This window comes from Schistocerca americana, chromosome 9 (genome assembly GCF_021461395.2).
Source record: "Schistocerca americana isolate TAMUIC-IGC-003095 chromosome 9, iqSchAmer2.1, whole genome shotgun sequence".
In the NCBI taxonomy this organism is placed as follows: domain Eukaryota; kingdom Metazoa; phylum Arthropoda; class Insecta; order Orthoptera; family Acrididae; genus Schistocerca; species Schistocerca americana.
Window position 1 is genome coordinate 1,187,029 of NC_060127.1, and position 13,055 is coordinate 1,200,083.

Here is a 13,055-nt window from a genome sequence, read left to right on the forward strand (position 1 = left end):
TAGAGTACTTTTTGGAAAAATAGAAAGGTCCCAGGTTCGAGTCCCTATCCGAAAAAGAATTTTAATCCAGAAGGAATTTTCAACATACTTCCTGTTATCTACTCTTTATTACGTGCTCTTTTCACTTCTCCAGTTTCTATCTCTAATCCTACCAGTGCTGTATTTGTAGTGTTATACCATTCTTCGGAGACTTCTGCACTTCGCCTTATCTGTTCCAAATTATTTTCGGCCTGCTGACTATACTTTTAAAGTTTTCACTCTCTGATTTCCCAAGATCCCACTTCTTTGTTTGTCGTCTTTTCGTAATTGGCTTCATCTTGTCCCAGTACCTGCTACGATTGAGTTACGGTCAAGTTTGGGAAGCAGCAGAAGAGGTGCTGGCGGAAGGGAAATTGCGAGGACATCTCGCGAGTCGTACCTGGGTAGCTCAACTGGTAAGAGCACAGCCCGCAAAGACCGAGGTACCGACATCTTCAACTTTCTTCTGTCTTCCTCAGTTGCGCGTAATATGGCTTTCTGGTTGTGGAAGTTTTCTTATACAAACGCAAGAAAACGCGAAACGCTTATGGCACTGAAATTGTGTTTTATTCAGTTGCTGTCAGACGGTCCATAAGTAAAAATTATCAATATACCGTAACCGAGGTACCGGGTTTGAGGCCCGGTCCGCTGCATAATTTCAATTTACCTGGTAGTTTCATCACAGCACACCAACTGCCATCGAGCCAACGGATCTTTCATTTAGGGAAACAACCAGACGGTAGTGTAGGTACCTGTGTTTTAGTCATTGGACAGCTACAATACAACAGTAGGAATGGTCGCTCAATTCCTCGCGACGCATCTGTGTCGCACGGAATATGGGTTTACTGCAGACGGCGGGGTAGCCACATTCCGCCATAAAGTGCAGAAAGGGACGAGGGAGTCCGTGGAGGTGCGACGTAAAATGCGCGGAACGGTGAGGCGGGTTAACCGGGCACAGCGGAACAGAGCGGCCGGATTCAATTTCCGGCGAGCGCAGCCGCAGCCGCGACGCGGCGTTTCAGGCGGTGTAGCTGCAGCAGTGAGACAGACGGGCAGGCAGGCAGTAGGACAGGGCAGGCCAGGCCAGGCCCCGGCTGTGGAGCCGCGCGCTCGCCACAGGCTGGGGCAGCCTCTCTTGTGCCGCACATCAGTTATGTGAACAGCGAGGCCACACTCTTCGGTACTGCACGATTCCCCGTACAACACAGCAAATGCATCGATTCCGGAGAATAAAAGCTAACCGAAAGAATGACAGCGAGATTGTTTGGTGTCCACTAAATTTTTGCACTAAACAACAAAGGGGAAACTTTTCTTTATTGTAGCTAAATAACGGTGAGCAGTTAGCCAAGTTCGCAATCAATTTTACAACTGATGTTGGTTGAAATGTTAATTGTTGGAGAGTAAAATAGGGCCACCAGCCTATGCTCGAGCAAAAGCTATGAACTAGTATCTCGTACACTGAAAATGGTACGTAATAATTACAGAGAGGTAGGCCCACGTGGACGCTCAAGTGGAAATACAGTACCACTATAAAGACACGCCTGTAAGTTGCCTGTTACTGTAGCGGACACTTAACAAAGTGACCGAGCGAGGTGGTGCAGTGGTTAGACGCTGGACTCGCATTCGGGAGGACGGAGGTTCAATCCCGCGTCCGGTCAACCTGATTTAGGTTCTCCGTGATTTCCATAAATCGCTCCAGGCAAATGCCGGGATGGTTCCTTTCAAAGGGCACGGCTGACTTCCTTCCCCGTCCTTCCCTAGTCCGATGAGACCGATGACCTCGCTGTCTGGTCTTCCCCAAAAAACAACAACAACATCAACTCAACTCAGTGAGGACCAACCAGTAGCAGGTCACTCGCTGCGGGCCGAGCAACGGTACTCGCAGTAACGTTACGTCTTCAGGCTGTACGAAGTGGCGCTTACGGGTAATTGATATTTCGAGACAGATTTCGTATCAGTTGTGTTCAATACGATTTAACAAACAGCAGCAGTTACTACGAACAATGACAAACTCACGAAAATTAAGATTACATACAGCGTAATTGGAACACGCAATATATAATTTATTTTGTTAGATATTATACGTCATTTCAGTTTGCCAGCTTCTCAAGCTACTTTCAAGTTGTGCTTTGAACACTTCGATCATTAGAAAAGGCAATTACGCGCTGTACAATGCACCACGAATTTTAGTTAGTTGTCATTGCTTCTAGCTGTTGAAATAGTTTACGTTCTAAAGGGCTAGTGCACTGCTCTTTCAAACATAGTGATATATCTTTTATTAAGGTGACACTCGGTTGTCATCGTGCTGACGGGAAGGGATTCTGCTGTGGTTGATGTCTGATTTAGATGAATATAGGACAGTGGCAAGTCTTGTACCAAACTGCACTGCTAAATGGCACCGTCTGACTTTGTGGTGAACTGCAGGTGATGCGTCATAATCAGATAGGTTTACGATATCCTGGCGGCAGCTGCCCACTGTAGCCCACTCGAAGAAAAAAAAGTCCTCTATCGAAATAGACCAGCTTCTGGAGCAACGTACACAACGTTCACCAGACGACAAATCTAAACGGTATTTCATCATCAACGACAAATTCGACGACCAATGAAAAACTCTGCAAAATATACTTTACGACGACGCCCACGCTGTATGTAGAAATGTTGACGCGTACCTCAACAGATTTACTTAAGGACGCGCAGGCGGTCTGTGTAATTTCCTCCGTCGGAAATTGACAGCCACCGACAGAAAAAAAACCTTCGAAATGTAGATGTAATTGATTTGATACCACCAGAAAGTCTCAGATATCCGACAACAAAGAACTACACTGTAATCCAAGCTCAGACGATACAATTGCTGAAAGGCTCGAATAAAACTTGATCTAATTTCAAACCTGTACCGCCTCATACAATTATAGTTGATGGTGATTTCAATTTGCCCTCGATATGTTGACGAAAATACGTGTTTAAATCCGGAGGTAAGCATAAAACATCATCCAAAATTGTGCTAAACGCATTCCCTGAAAATTTTTTCGAGCAGTTACGTCATGTCCCCGCTCGAATAGCAAACGGTCGTGAAACCACACTTGGCCTCTTAGCAACAAGTAATCCTGAGCTAATAACGAGAACCAAAACAGCTACAGAGATTAGCGAACACAGGACAGAATACCGTAACTCCCAAATCCACCGAAAAAAGTGAAACAAATCTATTCACAAAAGCAGATAAAAAATCACTTGACGCCTTCGTGAGAGCCAATCTCCACTCCTTCCAAATTAACAATGTAAGTGTAGACCAGATGTGGTCTGAATTCAAAGAAATAGTGCCGACAGCAGTTGAAGGATTTATACCAAATACATTAACATACTACGGAGCTGATGCCCTTGGTATCCAAAACGGCTCACAACACTGTTGCAGGAACACATTAAAAAGCATGCCAAATTTTTAAATGAGCGCATAAAAAACCGAGATTGGCGATCTGTTAGAGAAGCTCGACATTTTCTACGGAGTTCAATGGAAGACGATTATAATAGTTTCCACAACGAAACTTTCTCTCGAAATCTGAGAGAAAATCCAAAAAGATTCTGGTCGTATGTGAAGTATGGCAGCGGTAAGGCACAATCAATGCCTTCTCTGTGCGATAGCTATGGAAATGCTATCGATGACAGTGCTACCAAGGCTGAGTTAATAAAACCCTTTCGATATTCCTTCACCGAAGAAGACGAAGTAAATATCCCATAATTCGAAACAAGAACAGCTGCCAACGTGAGTAACTTGTTGTTGTTGTTGTTGTGGTCTTCAGTCCTGAGACTGGTTTGACGCAGCTCTCCATGCTACTCTATCCTGTGCAAGCTTCTTCATCTCCCAGTACCTACTGCAACCTACATCCTTCTGAATCTGCTTAGTGTATTCATCTCTTGGTCTCCCTCTACAATTTTTACCTTCCACGCTGCCCTCCAATACTAAATTGGTGATCCCTTGATGCCTCAGAACATGTCCTACCAACCGATCCCTTCTTCTAGTCAAATGGCTCTGAGCACTATGGGACTTAACATCTATGGTCATCAGTCCCCTAGAACTTAGAACTACTTAAAATTAACTAACCTAAGGACATCACACCAACACCCAGTCATCACGAGGCAGAGAAAAATCCCTGACCCCGCCGGGAATCGAACCCGGGAACCCGGGCGTGGGAAGTGAGAACGCTACCGCACGACCACGAGCTGCGGACTTTCTTCTAGTCAAGTTGTGCCACAAACTTCTCTTCTCCCCAATACAATTCAATACCTCCTCATTAGTTATGTGATCTACCATCTAATCTTCAGCATTCTTCTGTAGCACCACATTTCGAAACCTTCTATTCTCTTCTTGTCCAAACTATTTATCGTCCATGTTTCACTTCCATACATCGCCACACTCCATACAAATACTTTCAGAAACGACTTCCTGACACTTAAATCTACATTCGATGTTAACAATTTTCTCTTCTTCAGAAACGCTTTCCTCGCCATTGCGAGTCTACGTTTTATATCCTCTCTACTTCGACCATCGTCAGTTATTTTGCTCCCCAAATAGCAAAACTCCTTTACTACTTTAAGTGTCTCATTTCCTAATCTAATTCCCTCAGCATCACCCGACTTAATTCGACTACATTCCATTATCCTCGTTTTGCTTTTGTTGATGTTCATCTTATATCCTCCTTTCATGATACTATCCATTCCGTTCAACTGCTCTTCCAAGTCCTTTGTTGTCTCTGACAGAATTACAATATCATCGGCGAACCTCAAAGTTTTTATTTCTTCTCCATGGATTTTAATACCTACTCCGAACTTTTCTTTTGTTTCCTGTACTGCTTGCTCAATATACAGATCGAATAACATCGGGGATGGGCTACAACCCTCTCTCACTCCCTTCCCAACCACTGCTTCCCTTTCATGTCCCTTGACTCCTATAAGTGCCATCTGGTTTCTGTACAAATTGTAAATAGCCTTTCGCTCCCTGTATTTTACCCCTGCCACCTTCAGAATTTGAAAGAGAGTGTTCCTGTCAACATTGTCAAACGCTTTCTCTAAGTCTACAAATGCTAGAATCGTAGGTTTGCCTTTCCTTAATCTAGCTTCTAAGTTAAGTCGTAGGGTCAGTATTGCCTCACGTGTTCCAACATTTCTACGGAATCCAAACTGATCTTCCCCGAGGTCGGCTTCTACTAGTTTTTCCATTCGTCTGTAAAGAATTCGCGTTAGTGTTTTGCAGCTCTGGCTTATTAAACTGATTGTTCGGTAATTTTCACATCTGTCAACACGTGCTTTCTTTGGGATTTCGCCTGTCTCATACATCTTGCTCACCAGATGGTAGAGTTTTGTCAGGACTGGCTCTCCCAAGGCCGTCAGTAGTTCCAATGGAGTGTTGTCTACTCCCGGGGCCTTGTTTCGACTCAGGTCTTTCAGTGCTCTGTCAAATTCTTCACGCAGTATCATATCTCCCATTTCATCTTCATCTACATCCTCTTCCATTTCCATAATATTGTCCTCAAGTACATCGCCCTTGTATAGACCCTCTATATACTCCTTCTATCTTTCTGCTTTCCCTTCTTTGCTTAGAACTGGGTTTCCATCTGAGCTCTTGATATTCATACAAGTGGTTCTCTTTTAGCCAAAGGTCTCTTTAATTTTCCTGTAGGCAGTATCTATCTCACCCCTAGTGAGATAAGCCTCTACATCCTTACATTTGTACTCTAGCCATCCCTGCTTAGCCATTTTGCACTTCCCGTCAATCTCATTTTTGAGACGTTTGTATTCGTTTTTGCCTGCTTTATTTACTGCATTTACTGCATTTGATCCTCTGCTGCCTTCACTACTTCATCCCTCAAAAGCTACCCATTCTTCTTCTACTGTATTTCTTTCCCCCATTCGACATCTACATCTACATCTACATCTACATCTACATCTACATCTACATCTACATCCATACTACGCAAGCCACCTGACGGTGTGTGGCGGAGTACCTCTATCGGTTCTCCCTTCTATTCCAGTCTCGTATTGTTCGTCGAAAGAAGGGTTGTCGGTATGCCTCTGTGTGGGCTCTAATCTCTCTGATTTTATCCTCATGGTCTCTTCGCGAGATATACGTAGGAGGGAGCAATATACTGCTTGACTCTTCGGTGATGGTATGTTCTCGAAACTTTGACAAAAGCGCGTACCGAGCTACTGAGCGTCTCTCCTGCAGAGTCTTCCACTGGAGTTTATCTATCATCTCCGTAACGCTTTCGCGATTACTAAATGATCCTGTAACGAAGCGCGCTGCTCTCCGTTGGATCTTCTCTATATCTTCTATCAACCCTATCTGGTACGGATCCCACACAGCTGAGCAGTATTCAAGCAGTGGGCGAACAAGCATACTGTAACCTACTTCCTTTGTTTTCGGATTGCATTTCCTTAGGATTCTTCCAATGAATCTCAGTCTGGCATCTGCTTTACCGACGATCAACATTGTGTGATCATTCCATTTTAAATCACTCTTAATGCGTACTCCCAGATAATTTATGGTATTAACTGCTTCCAGTTGCTGACCTGCTATTTTGTAGCTAAATGATAAACGATCTATCTTTCTGTGTATTCGCAGCACATTACACTTGTCTACATTGAGATTCAATTGCCATTCCCTGCACCATGCGTCAATTCGCTGCAGATCCTCCTGCATTTCAGTACAATTTTCCATTGTTACAACCTCTCGATACACCACAGCATCATCTGCAAAAAGCCTCAGTGAACTTCCGATGTCATCCACAAGGTTATTTATGTATATTGTGAATAGCAACGGTCCTATGACACTCCCCTGCGGCACACCTGAAATCAGTCTTACTTCGGAAGACTTCTCTCCATTGAGAATGACATGCTGCGTCCTGTTATCTAGGAACTCCTCAATCCAACCACACAATTGGTCTGATAGTCCATATGCTCTTACTTTGTTCATTAAACGACTGTGGGGAACTGTATCGAACGCCTTGCGGAAGTCAAGAAACACGGCATCTACCTGTGAACCCGTGTCTATGGCCCTCTGAGTCTCGTGGACGAATAGCGCGAGCTGGGTTTCACATGACCGTCTTTTTCGAAACCCATGCTGATTCCTACAGAGTAGATTTCTAGTCTCCAGAAAAGTCATTATACTCGAACACAATACGTGTTCCAAAATTCTACAACTGATCGACGTTAGAGATATAGGTCTATAGTTCTGCACATCTGCTCGACGTCCCTTCTTGAAAACGGGGATGACCTGTGCCCTTTTCCACATTCCTGTCAACTGTTCCGTTATGCTCTCCCTGAAACTCTGTATAACCTCTGGTTTAGTCAGTTTATCCAGGTCCCATCTCCTTAAATTCCCACCTTTTTGCAGTTTCTTCAGTTTTAATCTACGGGTCATAACCAATAGATTGTGGTCAGAGTCCACATCTGCCGCTGGAAGTGTCTTACAATTTAAAACCTGGTTCCTAAATCTCTGTCTTACCATTATATAATCTATCTGAAATCTGTCAGTATCTCCAGGGTTCTTCCACGTATACAACCTTCTTTCATGATTCTTGAACCAAGTGTTAGCTATAACTTAGAAGCGGATATTCCCGGAGTACTGAAGCGACTTAAATCACTTAATAAAACCAAATCTTCCGGTTCAGATTGTACAGCGTTCAGATTGTACACTAATTAGTGTCCTTTCAGAGTATGCTGATGCAACAGCTCCATGCTTAACAATCGTATATAACATCTCGCTTGGCGAGAGATCCGTACCCGAGGACTGGAAAGTTGCACGGGCCACACCAGTATCCAAGAAGTCCGACAGGAGTAATCCACTAAATTACAGCCCCATATAATTAACGTTGATATGCAGCGTGATTTTGGAACATGTATTGTGTTCGAACATTATGAATTACCTCGAAGAGAACGGTCTATTGACACATAGTGAACACTGATTTAGGAAACATCGTTCTTGTGAAAAAAAATGGCTCTGAGCACTATGGGACTTAACATCTATGGTCGTCAGTCCCCTAGAACTTAGAACTACTTAATCCTAACCAACCTAAGGACATGACACAACACCCAGTCATCACGAGGCAGAGAAAATCCGTGACCCCGCCGGGAATCGAACCCGGGAACCCGGGCGTAGGAAGCAAGAACGCTACCGCACGACCACGAGTTGCGTTCTTGTGAAACGCAATTAGCTCTTTACTCATACAAACTGCTAAGTGCTGTTGGCAAGGAATTTCAAATTGATTTCCTATTGCTAGATTTCCAGGAGGCTTTTGACACCGTACCTCACAAGCAGGCTGCAATCAAATTGGGTATTGATGGAATATCGTCTCGATTGTAAAAAAAGATTTGTGATTTCCTATCAGAGAAGTCACAGTTCGTAGTAACTGGTCGAAAGTCATCGAGTAAACCAGAAGTGATTTCTGGCGTTCCACAAGGCAGTATTATAGGTCCTCTACTGTTCCGTATCTATGCAAACGATTTAGGAGACAATCTGAGCGGCCGTCTTAAGTTGTTTACAGATGACGCTACCGTCTAGTAAAGTCGTCTATTGCAAAACAATTTACGTAAGGTATCTGTATGGTGCGAAAATTGACAGTTGACGCCGTATAATGATAAATGTAATGTCATTCACATGAATGCTTAAACCAATCAAATCTAAAGGCCGTAAATTCAACTAAATCCCTAGGAATTACAGTTACGAACAATGTAAATGGGAAGAACACATAGAAAATGTAGCAGGCTAGGTGAACCTAAGACTGCGTTTTATCGTTTTATTGGCAGAACGCTTATAAGATGTAACAGATCTACTAGAGAGACTGCCTACGCTACGATTATCATCCTCTTTTAGAATACTGCTGCGCGGTGTGGCACCCTTTCCGGATAGGGTTGACGCAGTTCATCGAGAAAGTTCAAAGAAGGCCAGTAAGTCTTGTATTATGGAGAAATAGGGGAGAGTGGCGCGTACGTGGTACAGGATTTGGGGCGGAAATCATTGAACCAAGACGCGTTTCTCTGCGGCGGGATCTTCGCACGAAATTTCAGTCACCACATCCTACTCCGAAAGTGAAAACATTTTGTTGACCCCGACCTACATAGGGAAAAACGATCATAATAATAAACTAAAGTAACTCAGGACTCAAACGGAAAGAGAATAAAAAATATTTATTCGCTTCGAAGAAAAAATAGGACGTTTAGTTTGCACGCGAAAAGGCGAGAAATTATACTTTTGTTAACGTTATCCTTATTACATGCTTAACTGATGACGTAAACACAGCAGGGCAACGAAGCCGCGAAGATAAGAGCAAGAAGAGAAAAAGAGTTTTACAATCAAACTGCTTCTTTAGCTCTAGGCTACAAAACAAATAAAACTTATTTAATTTGTCGGTAACAAATGTGCTACATGAGCGTGGTGTTATTGTCAACGCACGAGCGATACAACACAGCATCTCAGATGTAGCGAGAAGGGGGGGGGGGGGGGTTTCCCATACGACTGTTTCACGAGTGCACTGTGAATATGGCGAATCCGGTAATACATCAAATCTCGGAGATCGCTGCGCCGGAAAAGGATCCTGCAGAAACGGAACCAACGACGACTGAAGAGAATCGTTCAACGTGACAGAAGTGCTACAATTCCGCAAATTTCTGCAGATTTCAGTGCTGGGCCATCAACGAATGCCAGCGTGCGAATCATTCTACGAAACATCATCGATATGGGCTTTCGGCCCCACACGTGGAGTTTCTGCAACAGGTGCGCAGCTGGGAACGTAACAGTGCGGTAGAACTCAAACGAATGTGTAGCAGAAATGTTCAGCTACTTTTTTGTGAAACACAAAAAATGAAATGATCGTATGGCATTGTTGGCAGGGAGGCCCCGAGCGGGGAAGTTCGGCCGCCGGGTTGCAAGTCCTTTTTAGTTGACGCCACTTCGGCGACTTGCGAGTCAATGACGATGAAGAACACACAACACCCAGTCATCACGGGACAGAGAAAATCCCTGACCCCGCCGGGAAACGAACCCGGGAGCCCGTGCACGGGAACCGAGAACGCTACCGCAAGACCACGAGCTGCAGACTGTGAGACACAGTATCGTGTTGACTGAAGTTAAAGAGCCCGGTTAGGGAAGAAACTGTGCGATCTTTCGGCTGCAATCGACGTGTATCTCGAGAGGGGCCGCAAACATTTGACGAGACATGTAGACATTCGGAGTAGAATAAAATATCTGCAGTACTAGTGTGTCATATGAAGATCCCTGCACTGTGGGTTGTGGGGTGCATACAGGTGTGTAGATGCGCATCAGTTGTGCAACCGTGTCTCCCCTCCCCCACCTCCCTCCTGGTACCAAAGTAATTGCGTGCTGTGGCGTCGAGTACCTGATACAATGCTCCACCCCTGGTGGCCTCGACTGCAACAGTTCATTGTATTCCGACATCCTGGACAGAAATAGGAGAGGCTCTGGGCGCGCCATACGAACGTAAATAGCCACGTGGCGGCTGGCAAGTAGCCGCTGATCACCGCTGCGAACGGCAGGCAGCAGAAGGCAGCCAGGCGGATATTGTTTCGCGGCTGACAATGGCGCATTGTCCGGCGGGGGGCGCCATTACTGCGGCTCCTGGCGTCCCGACGCGGTCGCCAAACGTCCCGGGACCGCCGCACCCACCCCTCCTCCACCTCCATTGTCTGGCCGGGGCGGCAGCTGTGTGCACAGTACAGGCCTCATACTCAGTTCACTCCTGTCGCAATAGATTTTTTTTTTTTTGACTGGCAGCTGGGCTTCACCATACAGTTGTCCGTCACACTGACAGTAGGTGCGACTGCTAATTACGCATTTCATTAATGGGCATTCAAAAAATGACGATACAAACAAGTGATCCCCCAAACTCCAGGACTTGCCACAGAGGGGTCGCTCGTGTTTGCCGACGGTACACGTAGCCATTCCTTGTGTGTGAACGTGGCAGGTGGGTGTCCGTGGAGAAGCAGGACAAACACACGGTTCCTGAAGAGGACAGCAGACTTGTCAGTACTTGCAGAACCAACAACCTTGATGACTGACTGATCTGGCCTTGCAATATTATCCAGAAGGCCTTTGCTATTGTTGTACTGCGAATGTCTGCAGGCAAAACGAAATTACAATCGTTGTTTTTCTCCTCGACATTCAGCTGTAATGTGCAGTTTAATGATGATCACATCCTCTCAGGTAAATTATTCTAGAGGTGAAGTAGTCTGTTATTCAGATCCCTGGATGAGTATAGCCAAGTAGGATATTGTCATCAGGAAACAGAAATCACGCATTCTATGGATTGGAGTGTAGAATTTTAGGTCACTTAACTGGGTTGCAGGTTAGACAGTCTAAAAAGGGAACAGAGACGCTGACATCTGAGACAGAGCGTTCTCGTGAAATACCCTGGCAGGAAGAACAGGATTTCAAGTCAGCTTATTAACACAAAATCAAAAACAGCTAATAGAGCACTAACAATGAACAGGAAAATTGGAATATGATTCAGGTCTAACACGGAGCATCATAATAAGAAAATATGTTAAATGCTACTGTAAGCTTTCTCCCTGTCTGATCCCCAGTTTACTGTTTCACAGTTACCTGAAATTTTTCTGTCTACCTAGCCCGTCTCGCTAAACTCCTAGCTCGTATCTCCTGTAAATTTCAGCATGCCCTTACAGAATTTCTAAACTTCAATACTCCAAATGTCTGAATAAAACTAATGGACCTTCAAAAGACTGCTCAGATCCTGCATACATATTTCAGTTCAGTGCCCTCCTAAGACGAAACACGTGAGGTACACAGGGAACAGGAATACGAAAATTCCCTCCAGAATTTTGAAGACGATTTTTAGATGCACTACGATGGAGTTGCACTAACTTCCTCATTTCAGAAATAAAACACAAGAAACGCTTACAAGCCAGCAATTTTAAGAATAATTTTTTTGGCTCGATTTAGTGATTATTGAGCTAAATATGCAAATCCTACTTTAAAAGTTAAGTTTTATTTGAAAAAGAATTTATGGTTACAATTGTGGCGTCAGAACTTCAGAAATAAACACAGTCTGAACAGTCACCAATTTGTAAACTTATGTTCTATTGTGTGACATGTGGGTGGAGCACTTTAAAGTATTCTTTAATTGGGTATCCTAATTTAGACCTGTATATCAGACATAAATAATATCCAAACGATGATAAAAGGACTGCAAAATAGGACAAGGATCAAAATGAACTCATTTTATTACACCTGAACATAATGAAATTCACAATAAACAAATAGAACAAACATTAAAGTGATTCATCTGTAATGTAATTCAAGTGAACACATATTAGGCCAAAACATTTACATTTACAGGAGTCGTACCATGATTTGCCGAAGATCAGTGCATAGAGATAGAACAAATTACAGAAGGAAATGCATTTGTATCTATTGCCTGAGTTGAAAGCATATTGAACCCCTAACTGCAAACAAATCTTCAGAGGGTATACTGAATGTCATTGCAAATGATTTGTCTTTGTCTGGAGTTTGCTTCTCTGTTGAGGCTGAACCTCACTATAACCACAGCCTGCAAGTAGCGGCTGATGTGGCTGCAGAATCAGTGTCAACTAAGCGGGTCGAGAGCCTCTCGTCCAAAACGAGCCTGGAGGCGTCGTTTACGGGTGATGTCTGCCCACGAGAAACCTGCAGAGCGCTTCTGACGAAAACTCTGTGCTTTGCTTTGTTTTGGTGTTGTGCAATTTGTGATTGGATGAGTATTAATTCTTGTGAGTGCCGACCAGTTAGAAGCTGTCTCGCAAGATGCTGATCTCTTTCCCTTAATGATATTTCAGGTGGTTAATAAGTTGAAAAATCCTATCAGCCTCGGCACACCAAAATGTGTCCAACCTACTCCCTCTCTCTGCCTACCATCGCGCTCTGACCAATAAGGAAGGACCTCTGTAAGCACAGGTGCATTCCTTACTTCCACTTCCAGAGTATTTACGAGAAGCAGTGATTGCTATTTTTGCATTCCTTTAACTATTTGCTTTAG

General features: G+C 44.1%; 1 protein-coding gene across 1 annotated transcript in view; it reads right to left on the bottom strand.

Annotated features, from left to right (window-relative positions):
• Nucleotides 1-10,630: 10,630 nt before the first annotated feature.
• Nucleotides 10,631-13,055, bottom strand: part of LOC124551178 (vegetative cell wall protein gp1-like) — a 133,605-nt gene continuing 131,180 nt past the window's right edge. Inside the window, exon 3 of the mRNA XM_047126167.1 lies at nt 10,631-10,726. Within this exon, the coding sequence (XP_046982123.1) occupies nt 10,631-10,726 (96 nt within the window). The remainder of the gene's footprint in view (nt 10,727-13,055) is intronic.